This window comes from Microcaecilia unicolor, chromosome 7 (genome assembly GCF_901765095.1).
Source record: "Microcaecilia unicolor chromosome 7, aMicUni1.1, whole genome shotgun sequence".
Lineage (NCBI taxonomy): Eukaryota > Metazoa > Chordata > Amphibia > Gymnophiona > Siphonopidae > Microcaecilia > Microcaecilia unicolor.
In genome coordinates, this window is record NC_044037.1 from 69,829,876 (window position 1) to 69,853,077 (window position 23,202).

Here is a 23,202-nt window from a genome sequence, read left to right on the forward strand (position 1 = left end):
TTAGAAACGATACAGAGAGGGGCAACCATGAGGACAGAATGACTCCCATATGAAGAAAGGCTAAAGAGGTTAAGGGTCTTCAGCTTGGAGAAGAGGCAACTGAAGAGGGATATGACAGAGGTCTACAAAATCCTCAGTGGATTGGAATGGGTAATTGCAAATTGATTTGTTGACTCCTTCAAAAAGTACAAGACTAGGGGACATGCTTCTTTTGTAAATGTACCAGCCTAAGTGCTATTCTGTAATAGTGCACTTTACTTACTACTACTATTACTTAACATTTCTAAAGCGCTACTAGGGTTACGCAGCACTGTACAGTTTAACAAAGAAGGACAGTCCCTGTTCAAAGGAGCTTACAATCTAAAGGATGAAATGTCAAGTTAGGGCAGTCTAGATTTCCTGAATGGAGGTATAATGGTTATGTGCTGAAGGAGGTGGTTATGTGCCGAAGGCGACATTGAAGAGGTGGGCTTTGAGTAAAGATTTGAAGATGGGCAGGGAGGGGGCTTGGTGTATGGGCTCAGGAAGCATAGGGAGAGGCGAGGCAGAAAGGGCGGAGCCTGGAGTTGGCGGTGGTGGAGAAGGGTACTGAGAGGAGGGATTTGGCCTGTGAGCGGAGGTTTCGGATAGGAACGTAAGGGGAGATGAGGGTAGAGAGGTAAAGAGGGGCTGCAGATCGAGGGTATTTGTAGGTAAGTAGGAGAAGCTTGAACTGTATATGGTACCTGATCGGAAGCCAGTGAAGTGACTTGAGGAGAGGGGTGATATGGGCATATCGGTCCTGACGGAAGATAAGATGTGCAGCAGAGTTCTGAACGGATTGAAGGGGGGATAGATGGCTAAGTGGGAGGCCAGTGAGGAGTAGGTTGCAGTAGTCAAGGTGAGAGGTAATGAGAGAGTGGATAAGGGTTCGGGTGGTGTGCTCAGAGAGGAAAGGGTGAATTTTGCTGATGTTATAGAGAAAGAAGCGACAGGTCTTGACTATCTGCTGGATATGTGCAGAGAAGGAGAGGGAGGAGTCGAAGATAACTCCAAAGTTGCGGGCAGATGAGACGGGGAGGATGAGGTTGTTATCAACTGAGAAAGAGAGTGGAAGGAGAGGAGAAGTGGGTTTGGGTGGAAAGACAAGAAGCTCGGTTTTGGCCATGTTCAGTTTCAGGTGGCGGTTGGACATCCAGGCAGCAATGTCAGATAAGCAGGCCAATACTTTGGCCTGGGTTTCCACAGTGATGTCTGGTGTGGAGAGATAAAGCTGGGTGTCGTCAGCATAAAGATAATATTGGAAACCATGAGATGAGATCAGCGAGCCCAGGGAAGAGGTGTAGATTGAGAAAAGAAGGGATCCAAGGACCGATACCTGAGGAACTCCAACAGAGAGCGGGATGGGGGTGGAGGAAGATCCATGAGAATGTACTCTGAAGGTACGGTGGGAGAGATAAGAGGAGAACCAGGAGAGATAAGAGGAGAACCAGGAGAGGACAGAGCCCTGGAACCCAAATGAGGACAGTGTGGTAAGAAGTAGGTTGTGATTGACAGTATCAAAAGCGGCGGATAGGGCCCTTTTTACAAAGCTGCGATTGAGCTACTGCGGCATTGGTGCGCACCAATCCAGCACTATCACTGGCCCACCATGGGAACTGGTGGTAATGCTGCCCCCACTGCACGCCATTCCAGTGTGACTGGAAATATCTTTTTTATTTTTACTGTCTGGTTAGCACGGGAGCCCTTACCACCTCCTAAGGGTTTCCACAAAAAATGGCCACATGGCACGTTTGTACTTCCACACAGCCATTTCCTTTAAAAAACAAAAACACTGTGGTAAAATGGGCCTTGTCCACTAGCGTAAATACAAGCAACACGGTAAACTTGAAATTGCATGGGTGGAGCATAGGCGGAGCTCGCACTTACGTGCATAACTTATAGAATAGCGTAAGTTAGCATATCTGTGCTGCATTTAGGTGCCTGCAGTTAAGTTACATCTATGGCTAAATTAACTGTGGGCAGGAAAAAGTTGTGCACCTCTAATGGGACGCACTAGTATTCTATAACAGCACCTGAAAGGCCTTTTTACTAAGCTGTGTAGGTGCCTACGTGTACCCAACATATGCCAATTCGGAACTACTGCCCAGCTACAGCGTGGCCCGGGCAGTAATTTCATTTTTTACGCATGTCCAGTACGTGCCCTGGAAAATCTATTTTATTTTCCAGAACGTGGCACTAACCGGGCTGTATTCAGCATTGTACGCGTGCTGCCGATTACCACCTGGTTAACACATGAGACCTTACCACTAAGTGAATGGGTGACGGCAAGGTCTCAGGCCCAAAATAGACGTGTGCCAATTTTTATTTTGCCGCACGTCCATTTTTGGCAAAAAAAAAGGACTTTTTTTGCATACGTGCTGAAAAATGAGCCTGCACATGTGCAATACATGCATCTACAACAGCGCAGGCCATTTTTCGGCACACCTTAGTAAAAGGACATCTGAGTAACCAGGAGGGGCATAATCAAAGGGGGTGCCCAAGTTTTCCTGAGGACGTCCTCGCAGGACGTCCCAGCAAAGGGGCGGGGAAAATGTATTATCGAAATAAGATGGTCGTCCATCTTTTGTTTCGATAATACGGTCGGGGATGCCCAAATCATGAAATTTAGGTCGACCTTAGAGATGGTCGTCGTTAGAGATGGTTGTCCCCGATTTTCAGTGATAATGGAAACCGAAGATGCCCATCTCAGAAATGACCAAATCCAAGCCATTTGGTCATGAGAGGAGCCAGCATTCATAGAGCACTGGTCCCCCTCACATGCCAAGACACCAACCGGACACCCTAGGGTGCACTACAGTGGACCTCAGAAATTGCTCCCAGGTACATAGCTCCCTTACCTTGTGTGCTGAGTCCCCCAAACCCCACTCCCCACAATTGGGTGAAGGGCGGCACCTACATGTGGGTCAAGTGGGTTTGTGCTGGGTTTGGAAGGGCTCACATTTACCACCACAAGTGTAACAGGTAGGGGGGGATGGGCCTGGGCTCGCCTGCCTGGAGTGCACTGCATCCACTAAAACTGCTCCAGGGACCTGCATACTGCTCTCATGGAGCTGGGTATGATATGTGAAGCTGGCCTAGAGGCTGGAAAAAATATTTTTAAAATTTTTTTGAGGGTGGGAGGGGGTTAGTGACCACTGAGGGAGCAAGGGGAGGTCATCCCCAATTCCCTCCAGTAGTCATCTGATCATTTAGGGCACATTTTTGTGGCGACCAAGTAAAGTCATCCAAGTGTTTGTCAGGGACGCCCTTCTTTTTTCCATTATCGATCAAGGATGCCCATGTGTTAGACACGCCCCAGTCCCACCTTCGCTACACTGCCAACACGCCCCCATGAACTTTGGTCGTCCCCATGACAGAAAGCAGTTGAGGGCGCCCAAAATCGGCTTTTGATTATGCCGATTTGGACGCCCCTGAGAGAAGGACACCCATATTCCGATTTGTGTAGGAAGATGGGCGCCCTTCTCTTTTGAAAATAAGCCTGTAGTTATAGAATATGGCCCAGTGTGCATAAATCTACACACTGGGATTTACATCACTTTTTCTTTGGTGTAAATGGATGCACATAGATTTAGGCACTGAGATATCAACTAATTATATTCTATAATAGGCGTCTAAATCTAGGTACCTATTTCTGAATATGCTTAGTTGACACTGATCTCAGTGCTGATTTTTTAGGCACCATATATATAATCTCCCCCTAAGTGCTTAATGCCCTTTAGCAAAAAAGCCCCAGTCAGTTTAGAGTGCCAGGGATAGGTTTTTGAGTGCCACAAATAGAGCAGATTTCAGAATATCCACAATGAATATGCATGAGAAAGATTTGCATATAATGGTGGTAGTACATCCTGAAAACCTGACTGACCTGTGGCATAGCCCAGTCTGGGTTCAAGAGGAGGCATTTCATAACTGAGCAGTGAAACCACAACACTGAGGTATGGTTTTTAACACACAAAAAATGTGTGTTATTAGTCAATAGTTTATAATGACAAAAATGAGACCTGCTATAGAGCACTTTCTTTTGCATAAAAATGACTTTCCAGCTTCATAAATCATCCTCTGATGTTAATATTGGAATTTTATGGAATTTGTTTATAGAAAGGATCATTGGCGGAAAATATGAAATTCAGATGTAAAGAATATAGAATTTTCTGCTCACCCCAAATGAGCAAGATACAGTTTGAGATTAATATAAATGACCACTGACAGAGGGGTTAAACCCTAAGGTTAAAAATAATCACAAATTATATAAATGCAACTAAATCATGAAAATATGCCTGACCTCCCAATCCAGGCCTCAGTCGATTGTCATACCCATCCAGGAGATTATCTAGAATCCGGGTAAAAAGGGAGATGTTTTTGTTGTCATCTGCAATTTCTGGTGCATGCTTTGTAGAAAGTCTGAAAGTACAAGGAAAGGAAAATAGAAGTCGTCATATTGCTGCACTTCACTGGAAAGCAGCAATCGATGAATTACCAGGAATTTATAATCATTAAAAAAAAAATTTGTACTCTGCGAAACTGATTATCATTCAAACCGTGTCTTGCCTTAATAAATTCAAAAGGTACATTATTTATGTTTATGAATAATTTAGTTTCACATTTTGCTTTAACTCCACCTCATAATCAAAGTAGTTACTCATAAAGAGGTCCTTTTACCAGGCCACGGTAAAAAGTGATCCGTGCTAGTTTTGGCATGTTAAAGTGCAGCACACTAGACCACTTTTTACTGTGGCGGGAAAAAGGCCTTTTTTTTCAATGGAGCATTAAATGGCCATGCGCTAATATTAAAATTAGTGCTAAGCCATTTACTACCTGAGCCCTTACCGACACCTATTTAGTAGGCAGTAAGGGCTCATGTGCTAACCCAATGGTAATCGGGCAGCATGCAGCAATATGATTGCACTGCCGATTACAGCTGGGAACACCCCACGTGGTAGAAAATTATTTTCTACTGCAGGAAACGGTGCATGACAAAATTAGAACTACTGTTGGGCATCTGGGAGCGCCTGGCTGTACTACTGTTTTGTTGCACGTTACCCGTACGGTACTCCTTCATAAAAAGGTCCCGTGGAGGGGCATAATTGAATGCGAACAACCATCTCCATGGGCGTCTATGTCCGAGAACGGGTATGTGAAGGGGCGGGACAGACCGTATTTTCGAAAAAGATGGGCGTCCATTTTGTTTCGATAATACGGTTGGTGCCGGGCAAATGCATCAGATTTGTGTGGATTTGAGCTGGGCGGTATCGGTTTTCAGCGATAATGGAAACCGAAGGCATCCAGCTCAAAAAAGAACAACTCTAAGGCATTTGGTCATGGGAGGGGCCAGGATTCGGAGTGCACTGGTCCCCCTCACATGCCAGGACACCAACCGGGCACCCTAGGGGGCACTTGTAAAAAGTAACAAAAAAAATTAAAATACCTCCCAAGTCCATAGCTCCCTTACTTTGGGTGTTGAGCCCCACAAATCCCCCCCAAAACCCACTCCCCACAACTCTACACCATTACCATAGCACTTATGGCTGAAGGGGGGTACCTAGATGTGAGAACAGTGGGTTTTGGGGGCGGTTTGGAGGGCTCCCATTTACCACCACAAGTGTAACAGGTAAGGGGGGATGGGCCTGGGACCACCTGCCTGAAGTCCACTGCACCCACTAACAACTGCTCCAGGGATCTGCATATTGCTGTGATGGAGCTGGGTATGACATTTGAGGCTGGCATACAGGCTGGAAAAAAAAAAGTTTTAAAGTTCTTTTTTTTTGTAGGAGGGGGTTAGTGACCACTGGGAGAGTTAGGGGAGGTCATCCCCGATTCCCTCTGGTCGTCATTTGGGCAGTTGGGGCACTTTTTGGGGACTTGTTCGTGGTAAAAAAAAGGGTCCAAAAAAAGCTGCCCAAATTCTCGCTTCTGCCGCCCTTCTTTTTTCCATTATCGGCCAAGCGCGCCCATCTCTCCTCGGCGGATAAATATGCCCCAGTCCCACCTTCAACACCTCTGACATGCCCCCGTCAACCTTGTTCGTTCCCGCGACAGAGTGCAGTTGGAGGCGCCCAAAATTGGCTTTCGATTATACTGATTTGGGCGCCCATGAGAGAAAGGCGCCCATCTCCCAATTTGGGTCAAAACATGGGCGTCTTTCTCTTTCGAAAATAAGCTGGATAGTCTTTAAAAATTGTATAGTCTTTAAAAAATATTTTCTAACAAATGCTACCCAAATATTAATACTGTAGGAGGGTAGGAAATAGTATTAGGGAAACTGAGCTGAACTGTTCTAATTCTATCCTTTTCTGGATTAAATAGAGAGATAGAACATGATGTAAAAGTATTATCTTACAGAAACAAAGGGGCCTTTTTACTAAGGTGCGTAGGTGCCTACGCACATACATGCGTCAAATTAGAACTACCACCTGGCTACCGCGTGCCACAGGTGGTATTTCTCATTTTTACACGTATCTGATACGTGCGGCAGAAAATATTTTTTTTCTACTGCGTGGCGCTAACTGGGCGGTAATAAGCAGTGTTCGTGCACTGACGGTTATCATCCAGTTAACGCGTTAGACCTTACTGCTAAGTCAATGGGTGACAGTAAGGTTTCAGGCCCAAAATGGATGAGTGCCAATTTTTATTATGCCGCATGTCCATTTTCAGCCCCCCAAAAAGGCCTTTTTTGCAAGCGTGCTGATAAAAATGGACCTGCACATGTCCAATACACGAGCCTACACCAGCGTAGGTCATTTTTTGGCACACCTTAGTAAAAGGGTCACACAGTAAATTTAGAAACAATGTTTTATTATAGTTCTGTACAAGGAAAAGTATATATTGGAGGTAGGGGGGACAGAAAGGAACACTTAAGACTTGCCCCCTTAAAACTTTGCCAACATCAAAATGATACTTCATTTGCAAGTGTTGGTTACTCTTACAGTTCAGATGCAAGATTTTGTTTCTTAGTTTTTCTAACTAAATGTCAACATGAGAAACAGCATTTTTCTGCTAGCTAACACTTATTACATGCCCAACTTCTTTAATTTATTTTAACTCTGGCATTTATAATCTGCTTAACCATCAAGTTCATGGCAGATGCATTACATATTATCAGCAGGTACTTTTTCTGTCCCTAGAGGGCTCACAATCTTGGGTTTTGTACCTGAGGCAATGGAAAAGTGGCTTGCCAAGGTCACAAGGAGCTGTAATAGGAATCCAACCCAGGACACCAGGATCAAAGCCCACTAACCTTTAGGCCGCTTCTCCACTCCCTTTGTATATTATGACTATAGAAAATAGAAAAACTCATAGTTATTCCTGATCCCAAATTATACTAGCAGGCATCAGTGTACAATAGGAATGAAAATGAGATTGGGAGGGGGATGTTTTGTGTTTGAGCAAATCACCCTCATCGTTCATTTTGTATTTCAAACACTTTGTTTTCTTCATTACAGTCAGGTTTATTAAACTCAGTAGGACACTTTAACAATGGTATAGTCTACGGCTTTTGTTCCCGCAGGGATAACACTGTGGAATCCATTGCCACGTCGGCTTCGGAACTGTAGTAGTGTACCACAGTTTAAGAAATTGTTGAAGACAAAATTGTTTCGGCTTTTTTAATTATGAAGCTTAAATTGTTATTATGGTTTGATTTGTTTTTAGTCTTTGTGATACGAATACTGTGTATGTTTCATGTAAACCACCTAGTTATATGCGGTATAGAAATGTTTAAAATAAATAAATAAATTTATTGAAACTTGTTTAAACTTGATGGCAGGCGTCTGCCACAGAGGCAACAGAATTCCAGGGCATCAAGAGTGACAAGCAGACCCCAATAGAGCAAAAGAGAGGCAAAGGGTAGTAACAGTGGCATGAAGACTCCTACTGAAAGAGAGGCACAGTGGTACAAACAGTGGATTGAAGACACCAAAGTATAAGTAGAAGGGCAACACAGAACCGGCACTGACATAGGGTCTCCAAAGACTCGGGAGAGGGGTAAAGCAGCACTAACGCTGGCGGGAACACACCAAAGCATTGAAAGAGGGACAAAGGAATATCAGCATTGGCATGAAGACCCTGTATCTCTGAATGTAGGACAAGGAAGTGCCAAGAAGTTTAAGTAGAGTTAGAGTTTTCTGGGAAAAACAGCCCATCTAAAGGGTGTGCAAAGCAGGGGCGTAGCCACGGGTGGGTCTGGATGGGCCTGGGCCCACCCATTTTGGGCTCGGGCCCACCCAGCAATGGTGCACCTCATAGACGCCAAGCCGCAACTTCTGCTTTCCCTCCTCTGTCCTCCCAGCCGCCCGCCGACGCTCCGCAGGCTTTGTTCCCTCCCTGCTCCCTCCGCTCTCTTCTCCATCCAGCAGCGCGGCGCCATCCGCACACTGCTACGAGTGCTTGCGCTGGCCCCGCCTCTTCAGGAAGATTATCGGAGGTGAGGCCGGCCGGAAGGAAGCGTGCTGACGGACTTGGCTCCGTTGCAGAAATGCAGAGCTGGACTGTGGCGCCGCCCGGCGGGGATGGAAGTGGGGGAGGGCCTGCGACGCGCTGGCGGGTGGCTGGGAGGTGGGAGAGAGCAAAAACCACAGCGGGCAGGTTGCTGGCGGAGGGGGGGAGGTGCAGCATGTCAGCGGGTGGCGGGGAAGGTGCAGCATGTCAGCGCGGGGGGGGGGGAGACAGGAGCACTGTTGGGATCAGGGAGTGAGGGTAGTGCTAGGTGGGGTGGAGGAATAATTATTCGATGTGGGGGGAGGGATTGACAGATGCTGGGCAAGGGGAAAGAGAGGGAGAATTGTTGGATATGGGTGGGGTTGGATGGGGAGAGGGAGGGAAAGGCTGCATGGATGGTAGGGAAGAGAAAGTGGAGGAGTGGCTCAGTGGTTAGGGTGGTGGACTTTGGTCCTGGGGAACTGAGGAACTGAGTTCGATTTCCACTTCAGGCACAAGCAGCTCCTTGTGACTCTGGGCAAGTCACTTAACCCTTCATTGCCCCATGTAAGCCGCGTTGAGCCTGCCATGAGTGGGAAAGTGCGGGATACAAATGTAACAAAAATTAAATTAAATTAAACAATGGGGGAGGGGAGAGAGATGGGCCAGGAAGATGCTGGTGGTGGGAGATAAAAGGGATAGGGAGATATCAGGCTAGAGGGTGAGAATGGGAGAAAGAGGGAACAGATGCTGGGCTGGAAGGGTGGAGGGAGGGAGACACTGGGAATGGTGGAAAGTATGGGGGAGAGGCCCAGGGAGTGGAGATGGCAAGGAAATAAATGAGAACTGTGATTACAGGTGTAGTAATATGGTAATGGTGCGTAGATTGAAGATGGAAAGGAATGATAGGCTGGGAAGGAGAGAGATGGAGAATGGGAGAGCTAGTGGGTGAAAGGAAATGGAAATGTGATATCTGAAAAGTAAAAACAAGGAAAAGATTTAGAAAGAGGATGAAATTTGAATGTACAGAGGCAGAAAAGAAAAAAGAAAGAAAGAAAGGAAAGAGCTAAAATGGAAAGATCAATATTTCAGAGGCAGGTGTAGTGAGGAAATGAAATGACAGGAGAAAGAAGACAAATGGACAGCCGCTTGAAGAATTAGCAGAAGACAGACAGTAAAGCGGGAAAGAGAAATTGGAACAAACATGATGGAAAAATAAAATATCCAGACAATAAAGGTAGAAAAATCATTTTATTTTGAATGTTTTAAATGGAATATGTTAGTTTTGGGAAATGTGCATAGTCCTTTTATTGTGTTAAATAGAAAAGGAAATGCGCTTTTGTTTTTCTCCAGTGTTGCAGTGCATGCTGAGGTTCCCAGTTCAATTTTGTCTACATATTTTATTTCTAATTTGTGATCTCTTGTTCTGTAATTTGTGAGGGTCTGTCAGTGTGACTGTAACAGCGGATGAAGAGATAGGAGAGAGAATTGGGGGAGGGGCTTCTTTATTTTCTGCCCTGGTCACCAGCATGGTTAACAGCAGCCCTGACCCTTGCTGTGGCTAGTGGGGATCCCCAAGCCCTGCCAGCTGGTGATCTCTTCTGGGGCTGGCCGGAGCTGCCTTCCGCCGAGCTTGGCAGATGGGGGCAGCATCCTGGAGCCACTGTCAACTAAGCATATATGGGGTGCTGGCATCAGTGGCTCGAGGAGTTGCTTCTGCCTGCTGGGCTTGGCGGGGAGGACTTCTGGCCATCTCTGGTGGAGGTCCCCAGCTGACGGAGATTGGGGATCCTCATCAGCTAAAGTATTTATATTTTGAGTTGGGAAGTGCTAGGGGAGAGGGGGGAGAGAGAAAAGTTTGTGCCCACCCACCTTGTGCTCAGGCCCACCCAAAATTGGTTGTCTGGCTAAGCCACTGGTGCAAAGATGTAACTGAATATCTCTACAGACAGGTTTGCCTGAGAGAATGTCACAGCAAAAATCTACTTTCTCCTGCACAGCCAGAAAGATCACATGAAAAAAAAAAAATGTAGGGCCCTTTGAAAGGAGGATATGAATACACCTTAAATGAAATGAAAATAGACTCATGTTTATACGAATCCACCATCTGGGCTTGGGTGGGAGTGTGAGTAAGGACTCAGAGACTAAACTGGGTGCGAGAAAAGGGACTTGAGGAATGGATGGCGGGAAATTAATTCATAGAGTCTGTTTTTTGGGGGTTCCATTTTATGTATATTTATTTCTGAAGCCTCTTATTCTCAGGTGATGGGTTGACTATGTTTTGCATATATAATAAGGTAAGGATTTTCTTAAAATCTGGGTTTTGTAGAATAATCTGAAGCAATTCAGCAAGTTTTCTTTCCACTGCTGCTGGTGTACTGATTTCAAAAGTAAAATTGGTCTTGGAGTTGGTGCTGTTATGGTAAACTTCTGAGTGTTTGTTTGTAGGGTTTCATGTTACTTTTCAGTGTATGATCATGGAGACGATTTGCAGTGCTGTTACTGATATGACACCAGAATCTGCGCAAATTTTTTTTTGTAGGTTGTGTTATAAAATGAAGCATCATACTTCTGATCTGCACCTGTTGATCAGGAGTTTGATTGGTTTGTCTGGGATGCCTCATGTAAATGAATAATTATAGACTGTATGATTTAACAAAATGCAATCAAGAATGACATTACGTGCAAATATAAAGTGAGAAATCATAGTGAGAGTGTGAAGGAGTAAGTGTAGTAGTGACAGATGTCTCTAACTGTACTTCCTCACTGAAGGTGCAGTTAAGCCACCTTACAGCAGGTGGCACTAACATGCCATGGCAGAGACTGAACCAGGGGGTGGGGCTCAGACCGGGCTAGAGTTAAATTCACTGAGTCAGTGTAGAAAAGAGGAGGCCGTGAGTGTAGAGGCTTCCAGGTGGGAGGTCTCGAGGAAAGAGGACTCAATTCTAGAAAGAGATATTGTACCTGAGAAGAGAATCAAGGAAGCATTGTGGCTCAAGCTTACAGCTCCAGAGTCTGTGTGTGAAGACTATCAAGGTAGGAGATAATCTTGAATTTTATTCAGAAAATACTTGCTTTTGGTGTATGTCTACAGGGGACCCAAGTCGGTGTTAATAGTTACTGTATTGGGCTAGGCTGGGAGCCAGGACTAGGAAAAGAGTGCTGAGTGTGATACATAAAGACCCAGAAACAAATAATGAGACTTTATTAGTGCTGGACGAAAGCCTGTGAAGTAACCAGGGAGCACATGTTGAGTCATAATAATAAAGTAATTTCCTTTTGATTGCAAACCCTGCATGTATAACTGTATTTGTGACAGATCCAAGTAGCCAAAGAAGCACAAGGAGCCTTCAAGAGTGGGGGGTGAAGGGGGGCACCTACATGTGGGTACAGTTGATTTCTAGTGGGTTTTGGAGGGGTCACATTTACCACCACAAGCGTAACAGGTAGAGGGGGGATGGGCCTGGGTCCGCCTGCCTGAAGTGCACTGCACCCACTAAAACTGCTCCAGGGACCTGCAAACTGCTGTATTGGAGCTGGTTATGACATTTGAGGCTGGCATAGAGGCTGGCAAAAAAAAAAAAAAAATAGGGTGGGAGGGGGTTGGTGACCACTGGGGGAGTAAGGGGAGGTCATCTCCGATATCCTCCGGTGGTCATCTGGTCAGTTCGGGTGCCTTTTCACGGCTTGGTCGCAAGAAAAAATGGACCAAGTAAAGTCGGCCAAGTGCTCGTCAGGGACACCCTTCTCTTTTCCATTATCGGCCAAGGACGCCCATCTCTTAATCATGCCCAGTTCTGCCTTCGCTATGGTGCCGACACCCCCCCATGAACTTTGGTCATCCCCACGACGGAAAGCATTTGAGGACGCCCAAAATCGGCTTTTGATTATGACGATTTGGGCGACCCTGAGAGAAGGACGCCCATCTCCCGATTTGTGTTGCCTTTCTCTTTCAAAAATAAGCCTGTTAGTATTCTATGTTACAAACATAAATTGGAGACACATTCATGCTCCTCCCATGCTTTGCCCACATGTATGCCCCCTTGCAGTTACTCATTCATGCACCTACATGTTATTTTATGGAATAGTGTGTAATGCACATACATATGTACATCGCACATAACTACATATGTGCAGTTATAGAATTACCCTTTAAATGTCTTTCTAAAATGAGTTACAGATAGGCACCTTCTTGCCCTCTCAATCTATCTGTTTTATAATTACCTTCCACAGATTTAAGATGTGCATGGCATAATACTTTGAATAACTCCATTCACAAAATAAACCCTCTCCTGCTCAATGTTGTTCTTCTTTCAATTCATTTTACTTCTCATTCTTCTTTCTGTCAATTTACCATCTGATTATTTTCTAAGTAGCAATATTGAAACCTCTTATTTTTCATTACCCTCTCTACCATCTCTCATCCCCATTTAATCCTATAACTTCATCTGTTTATCAGTTCAGCATTCTATTTCCCTATAGATCTCTCGTCTACTTTCTACCTGTCTTCTTCACATTTTCTTCCCAGCTCTCATTCTCACTTTCCATTTCTGATTCCATTCCCACGACATTTCATCCATTTTGCCAACTCTTTATCACATAATTTCTTTAAATTCACTAAAGACCAAGTTGAGCCCCAGCCATAACATCTTCACTGGCCATTCTTCTTTCATCACTATAGATGGATTAGCTCTCTTGCTCCTATTGACTTTTCAGAGGCAGCAAGTTCCAACAGACTGTTGCAGACTTGGGATCTACCAGGTATTTCATTATTATCTTAGGAATCATATTGACTTCTTTTTTATTTTGAAACCACTGACACTTGAGGAATTGCACCAGAATAATTACATTTAACTAGCAGGGCTTATCTCATTATTTTAGCATATCCATATCACCCCTTCCAATACTGTTCCTGCCTTCCCCGCATGTAATGCTATCTTCCACCAATGGTATAAATGTCTCTTATGTATGATATGTGGCCTACTGAAGTAATAATGGCCTACAAACCGCCCTAGAAATACAAATAAAACATATTCCAAACATGTTTGGTAACAACAATAAACTAAAGGCCAGCAGCTTTGAATCTGGTGGCAATTTGCCTTCCTATAAAAAAAAAAAAAAAGATAGACAAATAATTTTATGGTTGTCATTTTATGATTTCTGTTACAATGTTCATGACCACCACTGTTCACATGGCCAACAAGAAGATGCTGGACTGTCAGAAAATTTCAGAAAATTATTTTTCATGGAGAGGGTGGTGGATGCCTGGAAAGACCTCCTGAGGGAGGTAGTGGGAATAAAACTGTGGCGGAATTCAAAAAGGCATGGGATGAACACAGAGGATCTCTAGAAAATGAATAATATAAAAAAACAAAACGTAAAGGGTTGCATATGTGTTTGCATGTCAAGTGGTGCTTAGATAGTAACTCTGGCTGTATCATCTAAGGCCGGTGCTGGGTTGGCTTGTATAGTCTGAGTCCTGCATATGGCGATGTGGTTTAGGATGGGTTAGAGAGAGCTTTGACAGAAATTCCAGTGGTTTGGAATGTGAGGACAGTGCCGGGCAGACTTTTATGGTCTTTGTCCCGCAAATGACAAGACAAATTCGGATACACTGGAGCGAGCTTTGGAACTCCAGTAATTGGAATATAAGGACACAGCCAGGCGGATTTCCATGGTCTATGTCCCAGAAACACCAAAAGAAGATCATGATCAAGTATATAATATCATGTTCATTATTGATTTAAATCATGAAGATAATGAATGTGACTGGGGCAGACTGGATGGCCATTCAGGTCTTTATCTGCCATCACTTACTATGTTACTACTTCACTATGGATGCTAGGACTGACAGAGAGCCAAGTGTTAAGGTACCTGCATATATTTCCATAGTATTACAGATATTGTTCTGTTTAATATTTTGTATTATTTTTGTACATTGGATTGATTTTTTGCACATAACCCCTGGACCGTATTCAGTGTGCATATTGCCATCAGTAACAGAGATACTGAGGGATAGACAACTGATGCCGTAGCACTAGAGCCACACAGTGAGGAACGCGTTCTATACTATGTTCAAAAATACCACGCTGTCCCTTTTCTGCTGACAAAGGTGTCATCCCCACATCCCAGGATTTTAGCTTACTTTGTTCCATTCTGCCTTGCCCCATAATCCAACCCTGACCTTAGCCCACACCATAATCTCACTTCAGCTATATCCCCTCCAGAAAGTGCTACCAGCTGTGACCGTTATCCCCCAGATTCTATATAACGTGACCAAAATTGTGCATGCAAACCTGGTCCTATTCTGAATTTTCGCATGTAACTTAATTATTTAACAAGCCAATCAGCACCGATAATTGCCACTTAACAAGCAACTACTGACACTAATTGGCTTCCGCTGCTCTACTGGCTAGAAAGCACCCAAAATTATAAAAGTTGCTACACCATTTGGGGTGTTTTATAGCCAGCAGCAGCAGTGGAAGCCTAGCATTAAAGCGCTATAGTGCGTTTTTGAGAGTATGAATGTATTTTAAATGTTTTGCTTGAGCTTACATATGCCTTCTCTGTATATTTTTTTAGAATACCGCATATCCCTGAAGCAGGTAGATGAAACACTGGCCATCGTCGGGCAGTTGTGGCAGCTACATACAGAATGGTTATTTTTTTTTTTACCAAAAAGCTAAGTATACATTTCTGATGGGCAATACCTTTAAAGAAGGTGTGTTCTTAAAATTGAGTGAAGAAAAGTAAAAGTATAAAAGCACATGAGAGGTTTTTTTTATGCCAGTGATAATATTGTAGCCAGTGTGTGACCGTAGCAAAGTATTGGTGGTTTGGCTCATTGAGGCTTTTTCCTCTTATTATGTGTTTTTTTACTTAATTTCTGAGGAGCTATACATATAGGTGACAGTATTACATGTTGATTGTGTACATATACAAAGACAGCCAAATAGGGATGTGCATCAGGGATGAACTGACCACTTGGGCAACCGGACAGTGCCCAAGGGTTTAGGTCATCTAGGGGTCTAGTGCCTCCCCCTACCTAATTCAGCATGTTATCCTCTGTCTCCTCTCCACCCAGCATTTCTCTCTGTCTCTTCTACTCTTTTCCCCCTTCTGAAATCCGGCATCCCACCAAGTTTATCTTACAAGTGTCTCCCAGGAGGTACCCAACTTTGGCAGCATTTGATAGAAGCTTCTCAGAGCCTCTCTTTTGCCACAACCCACCCCCTCTGCTACAACTTCTTGTTTATACTGGGGAAGGTTGCAGCAGAAGAGAAGCTCTGAACAGGCTGCAAGTAGCATCTGCAAAGTGCTGCCACTGCCAGGGACCGACTGGGAGACATGTTGTAAGGTAGACTGAGGGGCATGGAAGTGGAGGAAGAGAGAATGGAGAGTGGAGGGAGAGAGAGAGGGAGAGATGATGAACCTGGAAGTGGAGGGGGAAGCGAAAAAGTGAGAAATGATGGACCTAGGTGGTGAGGGAGGAAAGAAATAGAGAGAATTGGTGGACCCAAGAGTGGAGAGGCAGAACGGAGGGAAGAAGTAGAGAATTAATGGACCAGAGGATAGAGAGAATGGAGGGAGGGAGGGATGACATAGAACAGATGGACCCAAGGGTGGAGAGAAGAAATAGAGAAAACTAATGGACATGAGGGTGGAGAGGAAGGTGAGAGGGAGTGAGGGGAGAGAATTGATGGACCTGAGGGTGGAAGAGAAGGAGGGAAGAAACAGAGAGAATTGATGGACCCCAGGGTTGAGGGAAGGAAGAGAAGAGAGAGAAAGAGATGTTGGACCTCAAAGGCAGGGAGGGAGGGAAAAAGGAGAGAATTGATGGATCTGAGGGTGGAGGAGAGGGGAGGGAGGGAGGGAGGAAGGAAGAGAATAAATAGAATTGTTGAAGCCAGGGGTGAAGGAGAGAGGAAAGGAAGAGAGAGGAAGAGATGTTAGACTAAAAGGAAAGGGATGGGGGGAAGGCTTTGAGATAAATGATGAAGCACATGGGGGATTAAGGGGAGAGAGGAAGCAAGAGAGAGAGACAAATGATCGATGGATGAGGGGGATGGAAGAAAGAAAGAGAAATGATAGACCAAGTGGTATGGGGCGGGAGGTAGGGAGGGAAGAATGAGGAAGAGATGTTGGAACTACAAGGGCAGGGAGGAAGGGAAGAGAGAGAAATGATGGACCAGAGGGTGGAGTGGAGAGAGGGAAAAAATAGAGAGAAAAATGATGGACCCGAGGTTGAAGGGGAGAAAGAAAGAAATAGAGAACACTGATGGTCCAAGGATGGAGGGAAAGGAGGGAAAAGAGAGGAAAAATGCTGGACCACAAGGCCAGAGTGATAGGGAGGGAAAGAAAGAGAGAGAAATGATGGACCAGAAGAGAAGGGGAGGGAAGAAGAAGAAAGAGAGAAAAATGATGGACCTAAGGGTGGAGGCAAGGGAGGAAGGGAATAAATAGGGAGAATTGATGGACCTAAGGGTTGAAAGAAGGGAGGGAAGAAATAGAGAAAATTGATGGACATGAACATGGAGGAAAGGGGATAAAGAGAGAAACTGAAATTTTCTAGCAATCTATGGCTGGTGTAAGGGGTTGCTCCTAAATTATACATGCGTAGTTATACTGTTTCATAAGTATTCTATAAAGGAAAATGGGCACCTACATTCTCTATAGAAAAGGCTCCAGTTAGTTGTTTATTGGCACATCAATATAGGCATCCATTTATAGAATTATCCTTATAACACATGGGCAGAACGTGAGCAGAGCCAGGGCAGTGCCAGAACTTCTCCAGTTAGTGGTAATATTCCATGTGCTATCTGGATAACTTAAGAGATAAAAGGCTATTCTACACCATATAAATAGCAGGCTAAATATTGCGACTATCCAGATAAGTTCTGATGCTGACCGCCTTATCCAGATATTCAGTGTTGGCTGTTACTGACATAAATGACTGCCGCAACAATAGCAGCTGAATATTGATCCACAGGTGTTTTACTTGAATAGTATTATAAATAATAATAATAATAATACATTTAGACCAAGAGTAAACTAATGCAATGTCAAGAAAAGTCTTATATACATGGACTCGTGAAAAAGGGACATTCTATTGATGTTCCTGCAGCTATTAATCATGTAGAGAAAAGGTCAATATAGCATATAACTTTATTTGATTTTCAGTATTTACTATCTAAATTATTGTAGGTCAGTTTGAAACATTATGGGACTCATTTTCAAAAGAGAAAATCATCTAAAAATGGCATAAAGTGGCATTTGGATGTTTATGAAACTCGGATTTGAGATGTTTTTCTCTGCAGTGCATTCAAATCACAAAGCGGCATGTTATGGGCATATTGGGTGTGGGATGTGGATGTTCCGAAAACTTGGACTTTTTTCTGCCATAATGGAACAAAGCAAAAATGTTCAGGACTAAACGTTAGATGTTTTGGTCTAGACCTGTTTCAATCATGTCACAAAAAGGTGCCCTAAATGATCATATGACCACTGGAGAGATTAAGGCATGACCTCCCTTACTCCCCCAGGGGCCACTGACCCCCTTCCCCCCCCCAAAATTTTTTTTGAAATAAACAGTACATACCAGCCTCTATGACAGCTTCAGATTTTATAGCCAGTCCTACAAGACCAGCAAGCATGTCCCTGGAGTAGCCTAGTGGTCAGTGCAGTGGACTGCAGGGAGAGGGACCCAGGCCCATATTCCACTGGTACACCTGTGATGGAAAGTGTGAGCCCTCCAAAACCCAGCAAAAACCTACTGTACCTACATATAGGTAACACCTGCAGGCATAAGGGCTATTGTGGTAGTGTATAGTAGGTTTTTGGTGGGTTTTGAAGGGCTTATCATACAATATAAGGGGGTAACAGTGAGATCTGTATTTGGGATCTTTTATGTGACATGTACTTCAGTATCACTTAGGGTGTCCCACTGCTTTGCTGGGATGTCTGTGTGGCCAGTCTACTAAGAATGCTGGCCCCCCTATACATCCCAATGACTTGTTTTTGTGCATTTTTTCCTAGGACATTTTGTGTAATGGTCCTGAAAATTAGATGTCCTGAGCACAAACACATATCGCAAATGACCATTTTTGAAACAAAACGTTTTTCTGGTTTGAAAATGGCCATGTTCATGTCTGGATTTTTGGACAATTTTCCCAAAATGTCCAAAATTGGATTTAGACATCATATCGAAAATGCCCCTCCACACTGTCCAAGTTTTCAGCAGTCTAGACTCTGAAATGTTTGTAATGTTTTGTGTCATGTTATAATGTTCCAGTTATAGAAATATGATGCATGGATACCATTTTCTTCTACCACCTGTAAGATCCCACGTGTCAATTATGCTAAACCTTACCCTGCTCCAGTAGGAAGATTATACATTGTAAACAGGATCCAGAAGATAAGAATACAGACTAGAGACATTCCTGAAGATCTCAGCACTGTGTCCTTGAGACGTGGAGATGGTGAGCAGTGGTGTCTCTAAAACCTACTGCAATAAGGTGAGGAGCTGGGGAGGAGAGAAGAGCACAGATAAAAGAGAGAGAAAGACAAGTAGTTTATTCAACAATGGCCATAATTATCATTCATTAAATAAACAGCCAAATAAAAGTTTGGTCACAACATTGCCTAAAGAACATGCCTAGACCCACAGAGCATAAGAAAACTCAATTAGAAAAAAAAAATGTGAAGCCAAAGGAAGGGAATAAAACACAAAGAAAAGTTCACCGTGGGCTTCAGTTGATCTGAAGACAATTATATCAGTCTTCAAACTATCATATAATAGAAGGCTGCCCCTGAATATTAAGTACAATTCCCTAAGGCAAAAATATGTCCCTATTTTACCCTGCTTTTATGATATACAGAATCCATAATATGCCAGACATCCATAGTCTTAATAACACACACACACACACACACATGCCTACTCTTTGTCAAAAATATCATTGTGGCATTATCAGAATCTTGGCATGATTGACTTTATTAGAAATACCCATCAAAGATCCTTTTGTGAGTGTGACATGTATGAAGGATTTCAGACAGGTAGAGACTAATTCTTTATGAATAGATTGAGAAGATGAAGACTATTTATATTTCACATTTAATCCAGTGTCACCTCCTGTTTTACTTTCTCCCTCAGTAAACATTACATCAGGGCCCTAAGATCAGTGAGAGGTTGTCAGTGAATTCATTACAAAGTCCTACATGTTACTGGTACCAATACATGAAAACAGTTTTCTTCATGGACACTATGGGGCCCTTTTACTAAGCCAAATAGGCATGTACGCATGTCCTACATGCATTAGTTTTGAACTACCACTTGGCTACCATGTGGCCTGGGTGGTAATTTCATTTTTTATGCACATCCACTAAGCGCGCTGGAAATTTTTCAGCACGCGTCACTAACCGGGCACTAATTGGCATCGTATTCTAGTGTTTTTAGTGTATGTTAAAAATTAGTGCACGTTAACCATGTAGATGCCTATCAGGCTTATTTTCAAAAGACAAAGACGCCCATATTTCGACCCAAATCGGGAGATGGGCGCCTTTTTCTCATGGGCGCCCAAATCGGTATAATCGAAAGCCGATTTTGGGCGCCTCCAACTGCAGTCTGTTGCAGGAACGGACAAAGTTGACGGGGGCGTGTCGAAAGCATGGTGAAGGCGGGACTGGGGCCTGTTTATTGGCCAAGGAGAGATGGGCGTGCTCGGCCGATAATGGAAAAAAGAAGGGCGCCAGAAGCGAGAATTTGGGTCACTTTTTCTGGACCCTTTTTTTTCACGAACAAGTCCCCAAAAAGTGCCCCAACTGCCCAGATGACCACCGGAGGGAATTGGGGATGACCTCCCCTGACTCCCCCAGTGGTCACTTACCCCTCCCACCAAAAAAAGAAGAACTTTAAAAACTTTTTTTACCAGCCTGTATGCCAGCTCCATCACAGAAGTATGCAGGTCCCTGGAGCAGTTGTTAGTGGGTGAAGTGGACTTCAGGCAGGTGGACCCAGGCCCATCCCCCCCCCCCACCTGTTACACTTGTGCTGGTAAATGGGAGCCCTCCAAACCGGCCCCAAAACCCACTGTACCCACATCTAAGTGCCCCCCTTCAGCCATAAGTGCTATGGTAATGGTGTACAGTTGTGGGGAGTGGGTGTTGGGGGGATTTGGGGGGCTCAGCACCCAAGGTAAGGGAGCTATGGACTTGGGAGGTATTTTAATTTTTTTTTTGTAAATGTTACAAGTGCCCCCTAGGGTGCCCGGTTGGTGTCCTGGCATGTGAGGGGGACCAGTGCACTACGAATCCTGGCCCCTCCCATGACCAAATGTCTTGGATTTGTTCATTTTTTAGCTGGGCACCTTCGGTTTCCATTATCTCTGAAAACCGATACCACCCAGCTCAAATCCGCCCAAATCCGATGCATCTGCCCGGCACCAACCGTATTATCGAAATAAAAGATGGATACCCATCTTTTTCGAAAATACGGTCTGGCCCGCCCCTTCGCGGACCCGTCCTCAGAGGTAGACGCCCATGGAGATGGGCGTTCGCGTTTGATTATGCCCCTCCATATATTCCTATGGGCATCTACACAGTTAGCGCACATTAATTTTTAGCACACGTTAAAAATGCTAGCGCACTTTAGTAAACAGGACCCATAATTTTGTTAACAGTATAATAAAAGTAAAATGACCAAATATAAACTTGAATACAATCAATGAATTAAGCTTGGAGATGATAAATTGAATCTTAATAAGGCTAACATGAAACAATATCAGAACTATAAACATTTAGCAGAGTTGTAAAATAATTATATAACAGAAATTATAAATGTAATCAAAGCATAAATGATACTATAATAGGAAGCATAGAACATTCATATAACATAAATATGATACAATGCCACCTCAATACAAAGGAAAAACCTTAATATGTATGACAGATTAAAACATTCAGGGGTCCTAGTACTAAGTTGCGCTGAAAAATGGCTTGTGGTAGTGTAGGCACGGGTTTTGGGTACGCACCAATCCATTTTTCAGCATGCCTGTAAAAAAGTCATTTTTTAAATTTTTGCCGAAAATAGACATGCGGCAAAATCAAAATTGCCGTGCGTTCATTTTGGGTCTGAGACCGTAAACTGTCATCCATTGACCTAGTGGTAAAGTCTCATGCAATAACTAGGCGGTAATGACCTACATTTGCCAAATGCCACTTGGAGGGGAATAATTGAATGGCGCTGGCCATCTATATGTCCGGCCATCTTTGGGGCCGGCTCTGCAAAGGGGCGGTGCAAACCGTATTATCGAAAAAGATGGCCGGCAATCTTTTCTTTCGTTAATACGGTTGGGGCTGGCTAAATCTCAACATTTAGGTCAAATGTTGAGATCGCCGGGTTTACAGATGGCCTGCTTCAAAAAAAGTGGGAAAAAAAATCAAAGTGCTTGGCAGGGACAGCTTTTCCAGTGGGATTTGAACCAGCCCACTCTGGATTACAAGCCCAATGCTCTAACCACTTGGCCACAGCACCACTTACTTGGATGTCCCTCCCTTTTGATTATGCCCCTTCAGGTCTCTCTCAGCCAATCACAGTGCATTTAGCTGTCTGTGAGTGGCTGAGAGAGACCCCTGTCTGTGATTGGCTGAGAGAGACCTGAAGGGGCATAATTAAAAGGGAGGGATATACAAGTAAATGGAGCTGTGGCCAAGTGGTTAGAGAACTAGTCTTGTAATCCAGTGGTGGTGGTGGTTTCAAATCTCAATGGTACTACTGAAAAAGCCAGAACACTTCAAAAAATGTTTTTGGGGTGGGAAGGGATTGTTGACCACTGGGGGAGTAAGGGCAGATCATCCCCGATTCCCTCCGGTGCTCATTTGGTGAGTTGAGACTCTTTTTTGAAGCTTGGTCGTGAAAAAAAAGGGACCAAGTAAAGCCAGCAAAATGCTGGTCAAGCCTGGCTTTTTTTTTTCCTTTATCAGGCGAAGCCAGCCATCTCGTGAGCACGCCCCCATCCCGCCCCCGTCCTGCCTTCACTACCTCACCGACATGCCCCCTTGAAATTTTGCTGGTTCTGCGATGGAAAGGAGTTGAAGCCGGCCAAAATCGGCTTTCGATTATACCGATTTGGCTGGTTTCAGGAGATCGCCGGCGATCTCCCGATTTGTGTTGGAAGATCGCTGGCGAGCTCTTTCGAAAATAAGCCTGCTAGTGCGCGTAGCTGACATGCATCAGAAAAAAAATATTATTTGGGCGCACATAGCAGACGCACACCAAAAATGAAATTACTGCAAGGGCCACATGGTAGCCATGTGGTAACTCCATTTTAGCACACATTGGGCGTGCATAGATGCTTACGCGGCTTAGTAAAAGGGCCCCTCAAATATAATATATCATGCTAATGCTGTTCATACAATATAATACAATGAAACATCTTAAGAGGTAGAAGAGGGTGCAAATGAAGTTGAGATATAAGACAGGACAAACTGAAGGCAAATTATATGTACAGTTGAATAAGATATGAGGAACTAGTTTAAGTTACATGGTCTGTAGTAAGCTAGTCCAAGGGCAGAATGAGTGGATAATCAGTTGCCACATGAGAGAGTGTTTCAGAATGCAGGGGCTAATCCTGGGAAGGTTTGTTGTTGGATATCACATTGTGATATTCTTTTTTGTTTTTGTTTTTAAATGAAGGCACAGATAGTGATGACACTGTTTAACAGGCAACTTATACCAGATTCACAAATATTATT

The 23,202-nt window shown here is 44.1% G+C and overlaps 1 protein-coding gene across 1 annotated transcript in view; it reads right to left on the reverse strand.

Moving 5' to 3' along the window:
• Positions 1–4,571, reverse strand: part of GABRA3 (gamma-aminobutyric acid type A receptor alpha3 subunit) — a 315,485-nt gene extending 310,914 nt beyond the window's left edge. Inside the window, exons 1-2 of the mRNA XM_030210739.1 lie at positions 4,552–4,571; positions 4,322–4,440 (exon numbers count right to left, since the gene is read on the reverse strand). Coding sequence (XP_030066599.1) covers positions 4,322–4,440; positions 4,552–4,571 — 139 coding nt within the window. The remainder of the gene's footprint in view (positions 1–4,321; positions 4,441–4,551) is intronic.
• Positions 4,572–23,202: the final 18,631 nt, after the last annotated feature.